At 42.7% G+C, this 20888-nt stretch overlaps 1 protein-coding gene across 1 annotated transcript in view; it reads left to right on the top strand.

Annotated features, from left to right (window-relative positions):
- The first annotated feature begins 343 nt into the window (after positions 1 to 343).
- The window catches only part of samm50l (sorting and assembly machinery component 50 homolog, like), a 34299-nt gene continuing 13754 nt past the window's right edge, over positions 344 to 20888 (top strand). Inside the window, exons 1-6 of the mRNA XM_084330089.1 lie at positions 344 to 500; positions 1606 to 1719; positions 8533 to 8634; positions 14889 to 14976; positions 19909 to 20015; positions 20628 to 20758. Of these exons, the coding sequence (XP_084186215.1) occupies positions 480 to 500; positions 1606 to 1719; positions 8533 to 8634; positions 14889 to 14976; positions 19909 to 20015; positions 20628 to 20758 (563 nt within the window). The 5' untranslated portion in view covers positions 344 to 479. The remainder of the gene's footprint in view (positions 501 to 1605; positions 1720 to 8532; positions 8635 to 14888; positions 14977 to 19908; positions 20016 to 20627; positions 20759 to 20888) is intronic.

The raw sequence follows: 20888 nt of genomic DNA, 5'->3' as shown, positions 1-20888 counted from the left end.
ATATTATTATTTTATATTACAGTATATAACACAGTTCTATATTATTATTTTACATTACAGTATATAACACAGTTCTATATTATTATTTTATATTACAGTATATAACACAGTTCTATATTATTATTTTATATTACAGTATATAACAGTTCTATATTATTATTTTATATTACAGTATATACTCGACAGTTTTTTAGAGTGACGTGATGCCGCCCCCTGCTGGCGGAAGCCGACCAACGGTGACGTCAGTGGTCTGCGTCTAGGTCCCGCCCAGCTCCATGACGCGGCCTCAAATCTGGCCAATCACAGAGCAGGGCTCCGCGTGTCACTCACCAAGTGTCATGGCGTCTCCCCTGAAGGGGGCTTGGTCCTGTTAGCTAAACTATCACTATCTCATCTATTTATCTCTTAAAGCAGATCGATCTGTTCCACGCCGCTTATATTGAATCAAAGACCGGCGTTTAAGACGAAAACACACCGCCATGGGGACCGTCCACGCGAAGGTAAAACATGTTTCTTCTTCCAGCTTCTAACATGACCTCCTGGTTTCCTCTGTATCATGGTGCAGGGGGTGACCGGTGTTCTGCAGGACGGGACTCGGTGTAACGTGGTGGTCCCGGTGACAGACCCCCCGCAGTGACCCAGAGACGAACATAATGCACCTAAACTAACAAATGCATGTCAAACCAGCCTGATAATCGATATCATCACTGGTGCTAATAACAATGATTTACAGTCAGCTCGCCGCATATTGCATAATTGAACAGAGCACAGAAATTGCACCCTTACTTACAATTCATGATGAATTGAAAATGGGGGACCCTGATGTAAACAAGACGAAAGGCTTTCTCTGGTCTGCATCCCCTTAACAATTGTGTGTATTGAGCTGTACTGTATTGTACCCATTCTGCAATCTAATACAATTTTCAATCAATCAATCAAAACTCCTTTTGGCTACTGTACCAATTTACCAATCTACCAACCTCTCCCCCCTCGTGGCTTCTTGTCTGCAAGCCTTTGAAATAATAATGAGACATCAGGTCTCAACGTTTTTACCTTTTTATGACCAAGTGGGTCAACAAACACGCTACCTTCTTTTCCCACAAGGTCCTACATGTGAAGCCACACCCACGCCCCTCTCTCTCTCTCTCTCTCTCTCTCTCTCTCTCTCTCTCTCTCTCCTGTCTCTCTCTCTCTGTCTCTCACATGACGGGCAGCTGTGCCCCTTGTATGACGAAGCTATATATATATATAGTTGTGTTGTTAACCCTTTCACTGCCACACGACAGCCGGTTAACCCTTTCACTGACAATACAGAAGGTTAGCCCTTTACTATCACACAACCGACGGCGATGCTCCATCATTAGTGGTCATAGCACTACACTAATGATGGAGCATCGCAGTCTGTTGTGTGATAGTAAAGGGTTAACCTTCTGTCGTATGGCAGTGAAAGGGTTAACACCCTTGTTTCTTGGATGCTCACACCCACCCTCTTTCACCCCTGCGTGTCTCTCACATGACGGGCAGCTGTGCCCCTTGAATGTATGACGAAGCTATATATACAGTTGTGTTGTTATTAACACCCTTGTTTCTTGGATGCTCACACAGAGCCTGGATCCTCTGCCAATGCACGGGCGTGACCTGGGGGTCAACCCCGACGACATGATGGAGCTGCCCGAGCCCGAGCACGACACCAAGCAGGAGATCCTCGAGAATAAAGACGTGGGTTTGTCTCTGTCACATTGAATATGAATGGTTTTGGAACCAGCATACCTCGACTATTAGTGTTGCTGAAACGCTACACACACACACACGTTACACCTTTCCCACACAGTAAGATAAGATATTCCTTTATTGATCCCTTGAGGAAGTTCAGGCATCATAGTAGCATGGGGGAGGGGAGGTACATGTATGGGCAGGGTAATACTAATAGTAGAAGACATAAATATAGGCAATAAAACTATAGTAAAGATAAAAATGAACAGTGTAACAATATAATTAAATGAATATGGGCGAGTAAACAAAGGGGTGCAGATGAGGGTCTGTGTGTCTAACCCTGACCCTCATATCAGTTATATTATACCTTACAATAAATACGGGCGATAAACTGAATCTGAATATGTGAAGTGGCACGGTCTGGGTGTTCAGGTGCTCAGTGTGTTAACACAACAGGACAGTAATAATAATAATAATAACTTTAGTCAGGCAGCCTTTTCTGTGAGAGCAGCCCACACCTGGAACAGTCTGCCAATACGGCTCAATACAACAGGACAGTAATAATAATAATAATAACTTTATTTGTATAGCACCTTTCATACAGGGGATTGCAGTTCAAAGTGCTTTACATCAGTAAGAAATAAGACATAAAATCTGTGTAAAACTAGCAGCAAGAGCAAAGCATAAAGTGGGATAAAATAATGCAAATATATTAATCAAATCATATCAGAACCTCATGTTCCAATAGGCTTCTTGAATTTCTGTAATCTGTTACAAAACATGATAAAGGTTATAGTATGCACCTTGCACCCAGCGGATAGTGGGGCATAGAGTTAAAAGTAAAAATAAGTTAAATAATAGCAATGGTAAAATGAGCAGACATAAAATCACAGTGTTTCACATTAGGATCTAACATCCCAACAGGCCACCTTGTTTATGGTTTGATTCAGTTTTAGTAGAATGTGAAAGACATGAATGATGAATTGAGCACATAAAGTGCAGATATACTATAAAATCACAGTTTCTTTACAGTGCAATAAAATAGTTCTGGATTACTGTTACTGTACAGTTCAAAGTTGTCTTTACCTTCTGTTTGGTATCAGTTTAAAACCTGACAGTCTTCCCTCCTGCCTGACACCCACTTTGACCCTTCGAACCTCCTACTCGGGGCAAACCTCCCTCTCAGGGCGCAGTTACCTCTCAGGGTGCAGTTCTAGGCCTGGGTCCTACAGTTTTAAAGTCTGACAGTCTTTCTTGCTTGATACCCACACAGTTTAATACCAGACAGTTTCGAACCAGTAATAAAAGCAATAGACAGTAAAATAGTGCAGTGCAATAAAAATAATAATACACCAAGACTTGGTCTGTAAAGCCTTTCACATTTCCTGCTCACGGTCCCAAAACATCCCGCCTATCTGTGGGAAAACAGTAATTGACTAATACGGATGTCCAGCCTCGGATATATAAAATAAAAGAGAATAAAAACATTAAAACATAGATAAATAGTGCAATGTCAATCACAGAGAAATAGTACAGTATAATAGTGTAAAGTCAGTCAAATGCTTTGGTAAAGAAGCTGCCTTTAAAAAAAAAAAGGTTCTAATGTATTGGCTTCCCTAATATTGTTGGGTAACGTGTTCCACAGTTTTGGGGCGTAGTTTACAAAGGCTGCATCACCGATCTTCTTATGACTGGTGACCTCTAATAGACCTGCATCTGATGATCGCAGTGTTCTGGCGGGTGTGTAGTTTATTAGAGAGTCAGCAATGTAGCTGGGTCCTTGTCCATTTAGAGCTTTGTATGTGATGAGAAGCACCTTCAAATAAATTCTAAACGTTACAGGAAGCCAGTGTAGAGTAGCTAAGACAGGACTAATGTGTTCCCTCCTTTTGGTATTGGTTAGTAGTCTAGCTGCAGAGTTTTGAATGAGCTGGAGTCTTTCAGTAGTTTTCTTGGGGAGACCAGTGAATAGTGCATTAAATCATTTACATCTACATTTACATTTACATTTAGTCATTTAGCTGACGCTTTTATCCAAAGCGACTTACAAGTTCTGTACGACAAGCCATCAGGAAGGGCACAACTCTTATCAGCTGAGCAACAATGTTCATCAAAGTGTTGAGTGCTACAGTGTAGGTTAGTTTATTAGGACAAGTGCATGACAGTACGGTTAGTTAGGATTAGATTTTTTATTTTTTATTTTTTTATTCAGATAATGGTTGAAGAAGTGCGTCTTTAGTCGACGGCGAAAGATTGGACGTGATTTGGCTGTCCTAACTGGGGTGGGTAGTTCATTCCACCATTGTGGGGCAAGGACTGAGAATAGGCGACTTATCTTTGATGACCCTCCCGGAGCTTGGATAGGAGTAGGTCTGAGGCGGCCAGAAGATGCAGAGCGTAGGGGTCTTGAGGGTGTGTAGTTAGAGACCATTGACCGGAGGTAGGCGGGAGCGGTTCCCTTTACCGCACGGTATGCTAGGTCGAGGGCCTTGAAGCGGATTCGTGCAGCAATCGGGAGCCAGTGCAGGTCCCTAAGAAGTGGGGTGACATGGGCCGACTTCGGTAGGTTTGAGATCAGGCGGGCCGCTGCGTTCTGAATGAGTTGAAGAGGCTTAGTGGCAGTGGCCGGGAGGCCAGCGAGCAGTGCGTTGCAGTAGTCGAGGGGGGAGATGACTGTTGATTGGACGAGGAGTTTGGTGGCTTCTTTTGTCAGGAAGGGGCGGATCCTTCTGACGTTGCTCAGGAGGAATCGGCAGGTTCTGGTCGTCGCTGCGATGTGAGCAGAGAAGTTCAACTTTCAACTGGTCGTCGAGGACAACACCAAGGTTCTTGGCGGTCGGGGACGCAGTCACAGCTGCATTCTCGACTGTGATTGAAAGGTCGGTTAGGGGGGAGGATTTGGCCGGCAGGTGGAGCAATTCTGTTTTGCTTAGGTTCAGTTTGAGGTGGTTGGTCGTCATCCAGGCGGCGATGTCGGACAGACAGGCCGAGATCCGCTCAGAGACGTGGATATCTGAGGGAGGGAAGGAGAGGAAGAGTTGAGTATCGTCGGCATAACAATGGTAGGAGAAGCCATGAGACGTGATAATGTTACCCAGTGATTTAGTGTAGAGGGAGAAGAGAAGGGGTCCTAAAACCGAGCCCTGGGGGACACCCGTCCGCAGGGGGCGGGTGGCCGACAGGGTCCCTCTCCATGACACTTGGTAGGAGCGGTCATTGAGGTATGATGACAGCCATGTCAGCGCAGAGCCAGCCACTCCCATTCCTGCGAGGGCCGCAAGGAGGATCTGGTGGTTGACTGTGTCGAAGGCTGCAGATAGATCTAGGAGAATCAGGACAGAGGAGAGGCCTTTCGCTTTTGCTAAGTGAAGTGCCTCTGTGACCGCAATGAGGGCTGTCTCTGTGGAGTGACCAGTCCTGAAGCCTGACTGATTAGGGTCTAGGAGGTCATTCTGTAAGAGATAAGCATTAAGTTGGTTGGATACAGCATGTTCAAGTGTTTTAGAAAGGAAGGAGAGAAGAGAGACAGGGCGGTAGTTGCCTATGACTGTAGGGTTCAGGGTTGGTTTTTTTATGAGCGGCAGATGAAGGTGCAACAGAGTCAGACACATAGGGCTAGATCCACAAAGAATGGATTGCACGGTGCTAATTGCACCCTTACTTACAATTCATTATGAATTGAAAATGGGGGACCCTGATGTAAATGAGACAAAAGTCTTTCTCTGGTCTGCATCCCCTTAACAATTGTGTGTATTGAGCCGTACTGTATTGTACCCAAACTGCAATCTGTTAATAAAGTTTTCAATCAATCAATCACCGCACAGGTTTTGTTTACATCAGGGTCCCCCATTTTCAATTCATAATGAATTGTAAGTAAGGGTGCAATGCAATCCATTCTTTGTGGATCCCGCCCTGTTGTTACACAACAGATGAAGATGTGTGTGTGTGTGTGTGTGGGGGGGGGGGGGGTACTAGGGATGGGTACCTTTCACATTTGAACCGATACCGGTACCTGTGAATCGATACCGGTACCCAACGGTACCTTTTTTCGGTACTTTAGTCTCAAGAAATTTAATTTACCTACCTCAGTCGTAAAAAAAAAAAATCCAAACTTCAAATAACTACAATTTCGACAGTTTTCGGCTTGTCATTGCTCCAACTGCTTTGTTGTTGAATCAAGTCAAATCCTAGGTAAGCATATTGTGCGTGTGAACGTTGACATGAAAAAAGAATAAAAATAAAAATTAATTTATTATAATTTTTTTTTTGGTATCTCACTTGATTCGATACTCGGTAGTACCGACGTGTTTCGGTTCGGTACCTCAAAAGTACCGAATTCGGTACCCATCCCTAGGGGGTACCCTGATTTACCAGCACCGGGTGAGGGGATCTAGGCACCAAAGTGGGCACACATGGTTACCACGGCAACCTGGCAAAACATACACACGCAACGATGAAAAGGATATATGGCCACATGTATAGATAATGGCGTGTGCAAAGCACCGTTCACACAGGCAGGTGTTACGCGTCGTAGTAATACAAAAACAGATAATAATATAAAAACTATTTAAAAAGTGATCACAGTGCCTGTGCAATATATTGCAGTGCAAATACTATTAAAAAAACAACTCACTATTACACTATTGCTATTACGTTGTATGCAAACATTTGCACAATTTCACAGGATATTCCACGTCCTATTGCAGGGGAGAGTATATTTCAGCAGCATTTAGTGCACAAATGGCCCTTTTTGTGCACGTGAGCGTGGTTCTAAAACGTTTACCCGAGGGCAAGCGTGTGAAATGATGGTTACCAGGGTGAGATGGATCCTGCATACTTACTTTATGCACACAGCACCTTATGTGTATACTTCATCAGAGCATATATTTAGCATTTAGAATTTTTAGATTATATATTATATATTAGATTCGCTTTACATTATTGGATTATTAGATTATATATTGCATATATTTAGCATTTTAGCATTTCATTTTTTTAGATTATATATTGTAACTTTATTGTAGGGCAAATATAATTGAGAGGGCATACATACCCTCATCTTGCACCTTGTTGCCCATATGCGCATGTCCAGAGTTAACTATATTGTATATTGTTTACACTGCCTTTTTATTCTATTTTTATTTTTATTCTCCACTGTACTATAATTTTGTGACCTGTGTCTTCTACTACCTGTACTTCCCCTCCCCCATGCTGCTATGATACCTGAATTTCCCCAGGGGGATCAATAAAGTAATATCTTATATTATCTTTTTTTAAAAAGGCCCCAGAATGCCACGATTCATTCAACAACACACAGCTGTCACTAAATAAAGGTTAAATAACATACGATACTAGAGCACTATACTGCATAATACTACAGCACTATACTGCATAATACTACATGATACTAGAGCACTATACTGCATAATACTACATGATACTAGAGCACTATACTGCATAATACTACATGTTACTACAGCACTATACTGCATAATACTACATGATACTAGAGCACTATACTGCATAATACTACATACGATACTAGAGCACTATACTGCATAATACTACATACAATACTAGAGCACTATACTGCATAATACTACATACGATACTAGAGCACTATACTGCATAATACTACATGATACTAGAGCACTATACTGCATAATACTACATGATACTAGAGCACTATACTGCATAATACTACATACGATACTAGAGCACTATACTGCATAATACTACATACGATACTAGAGCACTATACTGCATAATACTACATACGATACTAGAGCACTATACTGCATAATACTACATGATACTAGAGCACTATACTGCATAATACTACATACGATACTAGAACACTATACTGCATAATACTACATACGATACTAGAGCACTATACTGCATAATACTACATGATACTAGAACACTATACTGCATAATACTACATACGATACTAGAACACTATACTGCATAATACTACATACGATACTAGAGCACTATACTGCATAATACTACATGATACTAGAGCACTATACTGCATAATACTACATACGATACTAGAACACTATACTGCATAATACTACATACGATACTAGAGCACTATACTGCATAATACTACATGATACTAGAGCACTATACTGCATAATACTACATGATACTAGAGCACTATACTGCATAATACTACATACGATACTAGAACACTATACTGCATAATACTACATACGATACTAGACCACCATACAGCGCAGCCCTTACTGTGGCTTTAGAGATGACATTACATTTGGATGAATGTATACTTTTATTCTGCACCTGTCTAAAAGCTCCGAATGTATTATTAATATATTATTACATGGCGTTTTAACATTCGTCGAAATTACTCTATAACGGACCTCTGCCGAGCAATAATGACCGCTGTTCGCAGCTGCAGCAATCAAGCCCACTGACACACACTGCATCAGGCAATCAGTCACACCTGCCGGCTGCCGGCGATAATAATAATGACAGCGGAGCCACACAACAACTGCGTCTGCATTTGATCTCGTCTTGTCGATGGTGTAAAATGAATTAGGTATATTGTTAGTAAGTTAGCCATGTAATAAGCGGGATAATGTATAGCCTATACTCGGTCATTGATGCAAAATAATTGACCTTCACTACGTTTAGAACACCTCGGCGAGGCGCCTCGGTATTCTAAACTCCGTGTTGGTCAATTATTTTGCGACAATGACCTCGTAGCTATACATTATCCCTTACTTATTAATATATATATATTTATTAATATTACATAGCACCTTTAACTATTATTAACCTTGGTTGCAGGTTGTCGTCCAACACGTCAACATCGAGGGCCTTGGAAGAACTAAAGAGGACCTGCTTGGCCCCGAGATCTCCGAAGTCTTCAACGCCAAGAACCTCATTGATGTACGTATTGTAACCAAGCAGGGGCCTCATTGATGTACGTATTGTAACCAAGCAGGGGCCTCATTGATGTACGTATTGTAACCACTAACCAAGCAGGGGCCTCATTGATGTACGTATTGTAACCAAGCAGGGGCCTCATTGATGTACGTATTGTAACCAAGCAGGGGCCTCATTGATGTACGTATTGTAACCAAGCAGGGGCCTCATTGATGTACGTATTGTAACCAAGCAGGGGCCTCATTGATGTGTTAATGATGGAGCTGTGCTGTGTATCTTAATGAAGCTGTGTGTCTTGCAGGTCTTAATGAAGCTGTGTGTCTTAATGAAGCTGTGTGTCTTGCAGGTCTTAATGAAGCTGTGTGTCTTAATGAAACTGTCTTAATGAAGCTGTGTGTCTTGCAGGTCTTAATGAAGCTGTGTGTCTTGCAGGTCTTAATGAAGCTGTGTGTCTTGCAGGTCTTAATGAAGCTGTGTGTCTTAATGAAGCTGTGTCTTGCAGGTCTTAATGAAGCTGTGTGTCTTAATGAAGCTGTGTGTCTTGCAGGTCTTAATGAAGCTGTGTGTCTTAATGAAGCTGTGTGTCTTGCAGGTCTTAATGAAGCTGTGTGTCTTGCAGGTCTTAATGAAGCTGCGTCTTGCAGATCGCAGGTCTTAATGAAGCTGTGTGTCTTAATGAAGCTGCGTCTTGCAGGTCTTAATGAAGCTGTATGTCTTGCAGGTCTTAATGAAGCTGTGTGTCTTGCAGGTCTTAATGAAGCTGTATGTCTTGCAGGTCTTAATGAAGCTGTGTGTCTTAATGAAGCTGTGTGTCTTGCAGGTCGCAGGTCTTAATGAAGCTGTGTGTCTTGCAGGTCTTAATGAAGCTGTGTGTCTTAATGAAGCTGTGTGTCTTGCAGGTCTTAACACATTGAGTGCCACGGACGCGTTTTGTCGTTAGTTCATGCTGACCTTTGAGTGCCCCCGACGCTATATAGCGTTTGTTTGTCTTTTTTTTTATTGCCGATTTGAATTCATATTTCATCAATCGAGCCTCGGGTTAGTGCTGCAGAGTCTCTCTGAGCTCAATTGGGAAGATACCGCCCCCTATCGTCTCTCCCTGTGTAACTGCACCCCATTACTTTACACCAGTGGTTCCCAAACTGTGGTGCGCGCACCCCTTGTGGTGCACGAGAGCCCTCTTGGGGGTGCATGACATGAAAAGGCTAATGGCTGTGCTAAGGGGAGGAAATTAGGCCACTTTACTCGCCAAATGCGAGTATTTTTTACGTTTGGCGAGTGATTCATGAAGACCACTCGCCAGTCTGGCGAGTATACAAAAAAAAAAACATTCTGCAATCACTGCACTGGCAAACGGTGCGCGTCTTCTGAGTGCTTAGTTGACAGTGCCACGAGAGCACTGCACAAGACCACCCGCGGACATATAATGTTTAATAAAAGTTCGCGCAGTACTGGCCAACCCACGGACATATAATGATAAAAGTCCTGCGTTACTAGGCTAGCCATCAGGAGCACTCTCAAACGGATAACGTTAAACACAGCAGAAGATGGAAAACAGACAGACTGACCAACGGGGAACTGCATCCAACCCTAGCACAACCCTCGAGTATAAGTTACTAAGGACACATTTAAATCACAGAGGTGTAATGTTAGTCTTAGCTTCTAGTTAGCGTTTTAGCGATAGCTGCTTGCTAGCTAACGTTAGCCCCGTGTGCTCAAAGCAGCCAGCTAGGTGTATCTGTTATGACTATAATGTTTCCAAAAAAGCACCGGACTACGACGTAAGGTTAGACATTTTATTTCATGCTCAAAAGCCCCTGGCTTGCACATCGCAGTCACGAAAGGGGCTAGCTAAGCTCAACCAGTGCACTGTGTACAACAGCACACCAACCCAACTGACGTTACCACGGTACTTCACAGCACTGTTGTAAGACCACCGTGCTGTCTTAAAGGCACAGTGTGCCTACCCAGATGCATACACAACATTGACGAGGCTTGACAACCGAGGTTCAAAGTTAACTTGATTGATTGATTGAAAATTTTATTAACAGATTGCAGAATGGGTACAATACAGTACGGCTCAATACACACAATTGTTAAGGGGAGGCAGACCAGAGAAAGACTTTCGTCTTGTTTACATCAGGGTCCCCCATTTTCAATTCATCATAACATATGACATACAGATAGACTACTGCTACATCTATACATTTCACATCTATCTATACACTTCACAACATACTTCGGTTTTTTTCTTTCACTGCCCAACCCAGCATCTTTCACTGCCCAGTTCAGCCCAACCCAGTCCAGAATAGATACCTCTTTCATGTTAATATGTTTTATGCTAATATTGTGAAGAGTAGAGATTAATGTTTTATGCTAATAAATATTTTAAAGAGTAGAGACACGGTGTGATTATTTTACTATGATTGAAAATCTATTTAGACGAAGACATACAAAGAAGTAATTATCACAATTGGCGATTTTTTTTGTCTGGTAAAAAATCTGTTTGGCTGGTAAAAAAAATCAGATACTCGCCAGTTGGCTGGTAAGCCAAAAAGTTAGTTTCCTCCCCTGGCTGTGCTATGGTGTTATTTTACTAATAAATATAACTAATGTACATTATTTCAAATGGGGATTTTCACTGTGTAAATCATGAAATTTACTAAACTTTTAAATAAAAAAACGTACGTTTTAATAATAATAATAACAAAAAAAAATATGTATCCAAAATGCACTTTACTTCCTGCCAAAATGCCATAGGCGCGCGACTGGGACCGGTGTGCTATTATTGTGGCAGCGTATTATGCTCATGTGTTTCCCCCTATACACTTCATGCGTTCTTGGAGGGACACAAAGTTGTCATGGGTGAACCTGGAAAAAGCCTAATAACAGAACACCTCAACCAACTCGCTGAGCAGCTACGGACATATTTCCCACCTATGGATGCATCTCAGATGTGGTTTAAATATTTTTTTTAGTTTTTTGGCCAATTTTGTTCTTTCGTGTGGTGAAGTATTTTATTTTGTTTGTCATACTTTGGTATGTGTTCTTATTGGATTAAACCTGATGCCTTTAGTGCGCCTATGAATATACTGGGTTGTCTTTTTTATGTTGGGCATTGGGTCAGCTAGGTCGGGAGGTGACGGGGGGGTGCATGGCCAAAAAAGTTTGGGAACCGCTGCTTTACACTGACGAAGGGGGGGTGGCCAGTTTGCTCATTTTACTTTTCCTTCAAGCCAACTGAAGAATCCATTGTGCTCGCCGGCCCGGAAAACACGTGCATTATGTATTTACAGTACCCAACACTGTAATCAATAAGCGTGATCGATATTTGGAATGGCGATCAGGAATTGGAATAATCTTTTTGGATAACATCTGATCTCAGGTAAGGAATTTATTTTACCAGTCTTAGGATAATCAGAGCTATTTTCACAGATATATAAGCGTTTGCCCTATGCGTGTGTGTGTGTGTGTGGTTGTGATCGCTGATGAGGAAATGAGAGAATCGTTTTTTCAGCCCGCCTCTATAGAGTGCATAAGTACACATATACTATCGATCAGGGTTCGAAATTAACGGGGGCTTGGGGCATAATGCCCTTGAAAATGGACAAAATGCCCTCGAAAATCAGTTAAAGGGGGCACTTAATGCCCCCGACAGTTTACTAATTATATATATATTTATCCGGTAATGGAGCGTCTGTATCGTACGGTTCAGATGACGCGCAAATAAAAAAAATCATTTGGCGGAGCCGGTGTTCTGCACTGGCTGCAGGCAGCAGCAGCAGCACTGTAGCCAGCCAGGTGCTAGTCAGTTTGTGTAAAAATGGCACGCACAATATAAATCAATCTTCATTACGACTTTAAAAACATAGCCATTAACATTACATAGGCCTACACACATCTTGCCATAGCAGTTCGTAAACACAACGCACGTTTTAACTATGGTAGCCCGACGCAGCCCGCAAGCTAATACTGTACAGTCAATGAAATGTCACCGTAGCTACTGTAGCAGAGGAGGAAATGGGAGTCTGAGAGGCGGGGTGTTTAAAGACAATGATAGGCGTTTATTCAACATCCAAGAAGGCTAACATACAACTGTGTTTTATTAACTCCAACCGGGACTATTGCCGCTTTCCCACTGCATGCCATCACCTCCTAACGTTACCGGAGCTGATAATAACATTGCTGAAGGTGCGTGACACTAAAATGTCCGTGGGGACCCGGCGCCAACCCATAGATAGTTCCAACTCACCGAATTGCGTAATCCACCACAGATGCACTCAATATTTAAATAATGTTAGTCTAAATAAATGTAGACAGAAACATATAATTTCAAGCAGAAAACGAATCTTTCCATTAAGAACTGACAATCAGGGAATTTAAACATGGTTGACATTGTTTTTGTGTGTTTATATTAATTAAAGAAAGGAAAGTCTAGTGCTGGCTGAGCATATTGTTTGTTTGCACTAAGTTAACACTTTAACTGCCAGAAGACGTGTTACAGCGTCCTTCCCGGCCATGCTCAAGTTGCCGAAGGACGCTTTACAGCGTCTTTAATATCAATATTTAAAAAATCTGTGATTGGATTCATATTTCCCCTCCGCTGGCCTGAGATCCACCAGGAGGACCCACTGAGCTCTCTGGCGGTTCAGGAGCGCCATCTGGTGGCCGATCGGCGCAATCGCCAAACAGGAAGTGCTGTGGAGGTTGTGCTGGTCGGCCATATTACTTCCGGGCACTCGGTTTGGCTCCCGGCACTCTGGCTCGTCACAATATATAGCGATCCATTGCCAATAACTTGATAAACAACATGATTTGGACGTATATACCATTATACAACCTGGAAATGGACCGGGTAAATCGACATCCCATAATGGTAAAATTTCTACTCTACGCTGATCGCCCAACGGCGCGAGGAGACTGGGGTGAGTTTTAGCGTGTAAAATTACCGTCTTCGATACTAACTGCTATGATCAACATTTGACCCACATTAGATGATTGGTATAACGCTGCCCACGGAATTATAAACGCCCCCTAGCCCATCCGGTCAACATCAGATGACGTGTAGTAACTTCTAGAAGTATGTCTAGTTGGAATTTTTTATATCTCGCCGATTGCCATAAAACTATTGCATCATCAATATAATGCATTTGGGGCTATATATCACGTTCTGAAGAAAGCTGCAGAAAGAGATGAAAACATACTTATACATTAGACCATACTTTAGTATGAATATGTGAATGAAAAAGTTTAACGTTGCTACACAATGAACAATACATATAGGACTTTGAATGGGCCCTAATAATGGCAATGTAGCAATAGAATTTAAAAAGTTATAGCCATGCAAAGAAGGGGTACTTCTCCATAGACAAATAGAGCTGGCAATCTATGGTATATCATGAATTTAACCCATGGCACCCAAAGTGTTAATACTTTGACAAATGTAGCCTATATTTTTCAGTCGGTTCGGTCTTTGTGTGCCAAACATTATTTAAGGCTGTAAACACTGTAAACCTTTTATTTTTAATAAATGAGAAGCATGTTTAGATTTGAGTGTTAAATTTTTTTTAATAAAGATTAACGTATATCGAACTGAAAACCGTGACCCCAAAATCGTGATACGAACCAAACCGTCCATTTTGTGAACCGTCCCACCCCTACCGTTTATCATAAAAATTCAGTGCCCCCGAAATACAAAAAAAAGCCCCCGAAAATCAATTAAGGGGGGCAAAAAAAGCCCTTGAAAAAAAATGTTAATTTCTAACCCTGCTATCGATAATCTAGCGTTTATTTGAAAACTATTCATAAATAGGCCGAAAAATTACGTGTTTGTGTATTCCAGAATATTCCAGTAAATGCCTTTTATCACGGAATCTATCTAAGAAATAAAAATAAAAAAATCCGTTTCGACAATGTTGACTGCAAGGCAGATTAGACACATAATTTAAGACAGAGATTATGCGTTCACAACGCTATCATTGAAGTGGGTGGTGGCATTTAACCATGCTTAACCATGTTAATGGCCGGCACTGAAAGTGTTAATGAAGCTGTATGTCTTGCAGGTCTTAATGAAGCTGTGTGTCTTAATGAAGCTGTGTGTCTTGCAGGTCTTAATGAAGCTGTGTGTCTTGCAGGTCTTAATGAAGGTCTTAATGAAGCTGTGTGTCTTGCAGGTCTTAATGAAGCTGTGTGTCTTAATGAAGCTGTGTGTCTTGCAGGTCTTAATGAAGCTGTGTGTCTTGGGTTAACCCTTGCAGGTCATGCAGAAAGCCCACTTCGCCAGACAGAGGATGCTGCATCTGGGAATCTTCAAAGACGTGGAGGTTCTGATCGACACCTCAGAAGGTAGGGGAGAAGTTCCCTCATCGGGGGAGGGGGAGAGAGAGAGAGAGGGGGTGCGAGGGGGGGAGAGGGAGAGAGGGGGAAGAGAGAGAGGGAGGGAGGGAGGAAGAGGGGTATGTATGATCATCAACCACAGACTCATACATTTCCTCACAAACAACAATGCCCTGAGCAAATCACAGATTGGCTTCCTACCAAACCACCGTACAACAGACCACATTCTCACCCTCAGCACCCTAATCGACCAAATAAATAAAAACAAAAGCAAATTATACTCGTGTTTCCTTGACTTCCAAAAAGCATTTGACTCAATCTGGCACGAGGGTCTGCTGTACAAGCTGTTAGAAAGTGGCATTTATCATAAAGTCAATGTACACCAACAACACATGTGCTGTGAGGCTTGAGGAAAAACACACAGACTTCTTTCCTCAAAGCCGAGGGGTGAGACGGGTGCAATTTGAGTCCAACCCTCTTCAACATATACATCAATGAACTGGCAAAAACATTGGAACAAGCTGCAGCACCTGGCACCCCCCTAGCAAACACAGAAGTCAAATGCCTACTGTTTGCAGATGACCTGGTGCTGCTGTCTCCAACAAAAGAAGGGCTACAGCAGCACCTTGATCTTCTGCACAAATTCTCCCAGACCTGGGCACTGACAGTAAATCTAACCAAAACTAAAGTCATGATATTCCAAAAAAGGCCCAGCCTACAACAACACTAGGGCTGACCCCTATTAGTCGACTAATCGGTCGAAAGGAGCCGTAGTCGACTGCCAACCTCTTAGTCGAGTACAAAAAAATAATAATAATAATAATGTTTAAAAAAATATATATGTTTTATCATTCTTTCCAAAAGAAAAGAGGCCTAGAAGCGTGGCTAACGCTAATGGCACGCATACCAGAGGCTAACTGCCTACGTAAACAGGCACAGAGGCACTGAAAGAGGATTTCACCCATCTAATGAACACACTAGACTAGACAAATATCAAGATGTATCCATCAGTGGACCAATTGCATGCTTTTGCAGAGGACAAGAAGCCTTCAGTTGACTCCTTCACACATTAAGCACCCCCCACAGCCCAAATGGAATAAAAAAAATACGTATTTTTTTTTTTACTAATAGTCGACTAACGGCACATTTTGGCCAATCATAGTCGACTATCCAAATCCTTAGTCGGGGACAGCCCTAAACAACACAAACACAAATTCCTCCTAGACACAATTTCCCTAGAACACACAAAACTACAGCTATCTCGGCCTAAACATCAGCGCCACAGGGAACTTCAACCAAGCTGTGAACGACCTGAGAGACAAAGCAAGAAGGGCTTTTTATGCCATCAAAAGGAACATCAAGCTAGACATTCCAATTAACACTTTCAGTGCCCAGCACAGGGCGCACATTTAGTGCTTGAATGCCCACCATCCACTGCAATGTTAGCATTAACACTTTGGTCGCCAGGCTTATATATTCTTAATATACCATCCTCCGCCAGCTCTATTTGTCTATGGAGAAGTTCCCCTTCTTTGCAGGGCTATAACTTTTTAAATTGTATTGCTAAATTGACATTACTATGGCCCATTCAACATCAAGTATCTATTGTTCAGGGTGTAGCAACGTTATACATTTTCATTCACATATTCATACTAAAATACGGTCTAAAGTATGTTTTTATCGTTTTCTGCAGCTTTCTCCAGAACGTGATTTATAGACCTAAATGCATTATATTGATGATCAGATCAGATGATACAGTTTGATAGCAATCTGCGCGAGATAAAAAAAATCAAATGGACGTGCTTCTAGAAGTTACTACTGATCATCTGATGTTTACCGGATGGGGGGGGGGGGGGGTTATATCGAACACGTTAAAAAAAAACGCTGAATCTTACCGTAGCTTCCTCATAGCGTTGGGCGATGAGCGTGGAGCAGAAATATTCCTATTATGGGATGTAGAAATATGCGATACATTTCCAGGTTGTATAATAGTATATACGTCCAAATCATGTTGTTTATCGAGTTATTGGTAACTGATTGCTATCCGTTGTGTCTAGCTCGAGTCCTGGGACTATTAGCGAGTGATCGGACCGAATTGGAATGAGCACCATTTCCTGTTTCCGCTCTGGGCGATCCGCCGATCGGCCACCAGATGGCGCTCTTGAACCGTTGGAGAGTTGAGAGGGGATCAACAGTAGATCTCAAGTCTCCGGGGGAGAAATATGATTTCGATCACAGATTTTTGAAATATTGATATCAAAGACGTGGTACGGCGTCTTTGGCAGAATGAGCATGGCGGGGAATGACGTGGTACGGCGTTTTTGGCGACCATAGTGTTAATATCGCCTAATCTATGTTTTAAATTATGGCTATGTGTCTAATCTGCCCGTCGCATTATCAATGACCCATTTCCAGTCAACATTGTCGAAGCGGATTGTTTTTTTATCTGTTCATTTCCGTTTTATAGCATTTTGAAAAGCCCTCGTTTTCACGAAAAAATTTAAGATTCCATGATAATCGCCCTGTACTGTAATATTCTAGAACGTTGTCGTTTTTTGGCCTATTTATGAATCGTTTTCAAATAAACGCTAGATTATCGATAGTATATGTGTACGTATACGATCAGTTCCTGATCACTCTTACAGTCAAACAGCCATATCACATTATAGGGGAAAAGCTTATATCTCCGTGAAAACGGGTCTGATTATCCTAAGACTGGTAAAATAGATTCCTTACCTGAGATCAGATGGTATCCAAATAGATTATTCCAATTCCTGATCGCCATTCCAAAAGGTAAAATGAGAGGTAAAATGTGGATTCCGGATTTTTTTTTTTTTGTCCATTTCCATTGAGTCCAATCCAAAAGGGTGCGTTGCCATCTGGGAGACGATAGGGGGCGCTTTTTTCACATCTGAGCGCCTGGTGGGGCAGGCTTACCAACGGTAGACTCGGTTGTTGAAATATGAATTCAGATTGCTAATAAAAAAAATAAAATGAGAATTCTCGTTATGGGCATTCAAAGTGTTAAAACCTGGCTCAAAATATTAGACTCCGTCATAGAACCCATTTCCCTGTATGGTTGCGAGGTCTGGGGCCCACTTGCAAACCAAGACTTCACTAAATGGGACAAACACCCAATTGAGACTCTGCATGCAGAATTTTGCAAATCCATTCGCCACACCCAACGGAAAACACCAAATAATGCATGCAGAGCAGAACTAGGAAGATACCGACTAATCATCAAAATCTAAAAATGGATACTATACCACTATACTGCATAATACTACATATATACCAAGACAAAGGCAAAATCTGCATATGGCTCGCTGATAACAAACTATCATTACACATGGGCAAAACAGAGTCCATTCTCTTCGGTTCAAATAACAAACTCAGCAAGACCGACGGCTTCTCAGTTACAGTGGGTGACAATATTGTCACAAGGAAAGACGAAATTACCTACCTGGGTTCCATCCTAGAGGCAAATCTTTCCTGTGACAAAATGGCATCCAATGTAATAAAAAAAGTCAACCAACGAACTAGATTCTTGTACCGGATCTCCTCTCTGGTAAACAAGAATACCCTGAGGACTCTGGCAGGAGCACTCATTCAAGGGTACTATGACTATGCGTGCACCTCATGGTACCAAAGCACCTCAAAGGCGCTTAAAACAAAATTACAAACATCACAAAACAAACTGGTCAGACTACTACTTGACCTGAACCCCAGAACCCACCTCACCCCTGCCCACTTTGCCAACCTAGGATGGCTTAGAGTAGACGACAGAGTACAGCAACTTGCAATGGGCCTGGTCTACAAGATACACTATACGACCGGGGTGCCCATGTACATGTCAAAATACTTCCCAAAGGTCAGTGAATACCACAACCACTACACCAGAGGAAGCTCAACAAATCATGTTAAACCCAGATTCGGCTCAAACAAGGGACTAAACACGTTTCGCAATTATGCCACAACAATGTGGAACGCCCTACCCAAAGCTGTAAAGGAATGTGAATCCCTGCCCACATTCAAAACCGCCCTTAAAGAGCACCTACGGGAGGCTGCAATTCGAAACTGGCCACCGTAAATGCCCAAAACCCCCACCACCTCCTAATAGACAGTCTCCTCCCCACCGCATGTATATATTCCCTCCCCGCCGTATGTATATTCCCCTCCCACCCACCCACCCCCTCCTAATGTACAGTCCCCTCCCCATCATATGTATATACTCTGTCAGGATCTAGGGGTAACAGTACTGTATATTTGAATACCGCCTATGTCACAAATGTATCAGTACTAAATACCTATATGTCCCTATGCCATAAATGTCATGTATGTTATGTATGTCATAAATGTCTATATGAATTGAAAATGGGGGACCCTGATGGAAACAAGACAAACGTCTTTCTCAGGTCTGCATCCCCTTAACAATTGTATGTATTGAGCCGTACTGTATTGTACCCATTCTGCAATCTGTTAAATAAAGTTTTCATTCATTCATTCATTCACATCAGAGACATATACTTCCCACAAATTGCAAACACCCAAAGAGACTTTGAAAACATGGCAAATAACTCAACTTCCATACCTACTGGGAGAGTAGGAAGTGATTGAAAGACTGTCAATCACACAAAAAATTCCTTCTGAAATTCTTCTGATTTCTCTGTTTGAATGTTTTGTTTAGTTTGTTTTAACACTGGCTTTGGCAATGTAAATGTATGTTTCCCATGTCAATAAAGCCCCTTTGAATTGAGAGGGAGAGGGAGGGGAGGAGGGAGGGAGGGAGGGAGAGAGAGAGAGAGAGGGAGGGAGCTACTGGTTAGTGTGCTCTGGGTATTTCTACTTTACATTTCAGAAAAAACAGATGGAGAGAGAGAGAGAGAGAGAGAGAGAGAGAGAGAGAGAGAAGCAGCCTCTGATGTGGTTCATCTTCTACAGGTGCAGACGCTTTGCCCAATGGGCTGGACGTAACGTTTGAAGTGACGGAGGTGAAGAGGTTAACGGGAAGTTACAACACCATGGTCGGGAACAATGAAGGAAGCATGGTGAGAGCACACACACACACACACACAGACACACACAGAGAGAGAGACACACACACACACACACACAGAGACACACACACACACACACACACACACAGAGAGACACACATTTTAATACTTTATTTGGTTCCACAAATTATATTACATAAACAGGGAATCAAATGTATCGGGGCCAAGCAGCACTGAACACTTAACCCTTTCACTGCCACACGACAGAAGGTTAACCCTTTACTATCACTCAACCGATGGTCGTTATCTGTGTCTCTCCCCCCCTCTCTCTCTCCTCCCCCCCTCTCTCTCTCCTCCCCCCTCTCTCTCTCTCTCTCCCCCCCTCTCTCTCTCTCTCTCTCCCCACCTCTCTCTCTCCCCCTCCCCCCCTCTCTCCCTCCCCCCTCTCTCTCTGTGTGTCTCTCCCCCCTCTCTCTCTCATCACTCTCCCCCCCCCCCCCTCTCTCTCTCCCTCCCCCCATCTCTCTCTGCTATGTCTATCCTTCTCTCTCTCTGTCTCTGTCTTTCTCTGTCTCTCTCTCTCCTCCTTGTGTTTCTTCCCCCCCTCTCTTTCTCCCCCCTCTCTGTCTCTCTCTCCCCCCCCCCCCCCCCCCTCTCTCTCAGGTGCTGGGTCTGAAGCTGCCCAACATGTTCGGTCGGGCTGAGAAGCTCACCTTCCAGTTTTCTTACGGCACCAAGGAGACGTCTTACGGCCTTTCTTTCTTCAAGCCTCAGACGGGACACTTCCAACGCAAGTACGTCCTTTAACCCTAACCTTTAAAACCTCTTAACTGGCACCGACCCGGCTCCGGTACCTTTGGAGGACGATTTGCCCACTGGCGCGACACGCCACTTTGGCGACCTTTAATACAATATATAGATATC

The sequence above is a fragment of the Notolepis coatsorum genome (genome assembly GCF_963971535.1).
Source record: "Notolepis coatsorum genome assembly, chromosome: 15".
In the NCBI taxonomy this organism is placed as follows: Eukaryota; Metazoa; Chordata; class Actinopteri; order Aulopiformes; family Paralepididae; genus Notolepis; species Notolepis coatsorum.
Note: the sequence above shows the minus strand (reverse complement) of the source record. Positions and strands in the feature narration are given on the sequence as shown.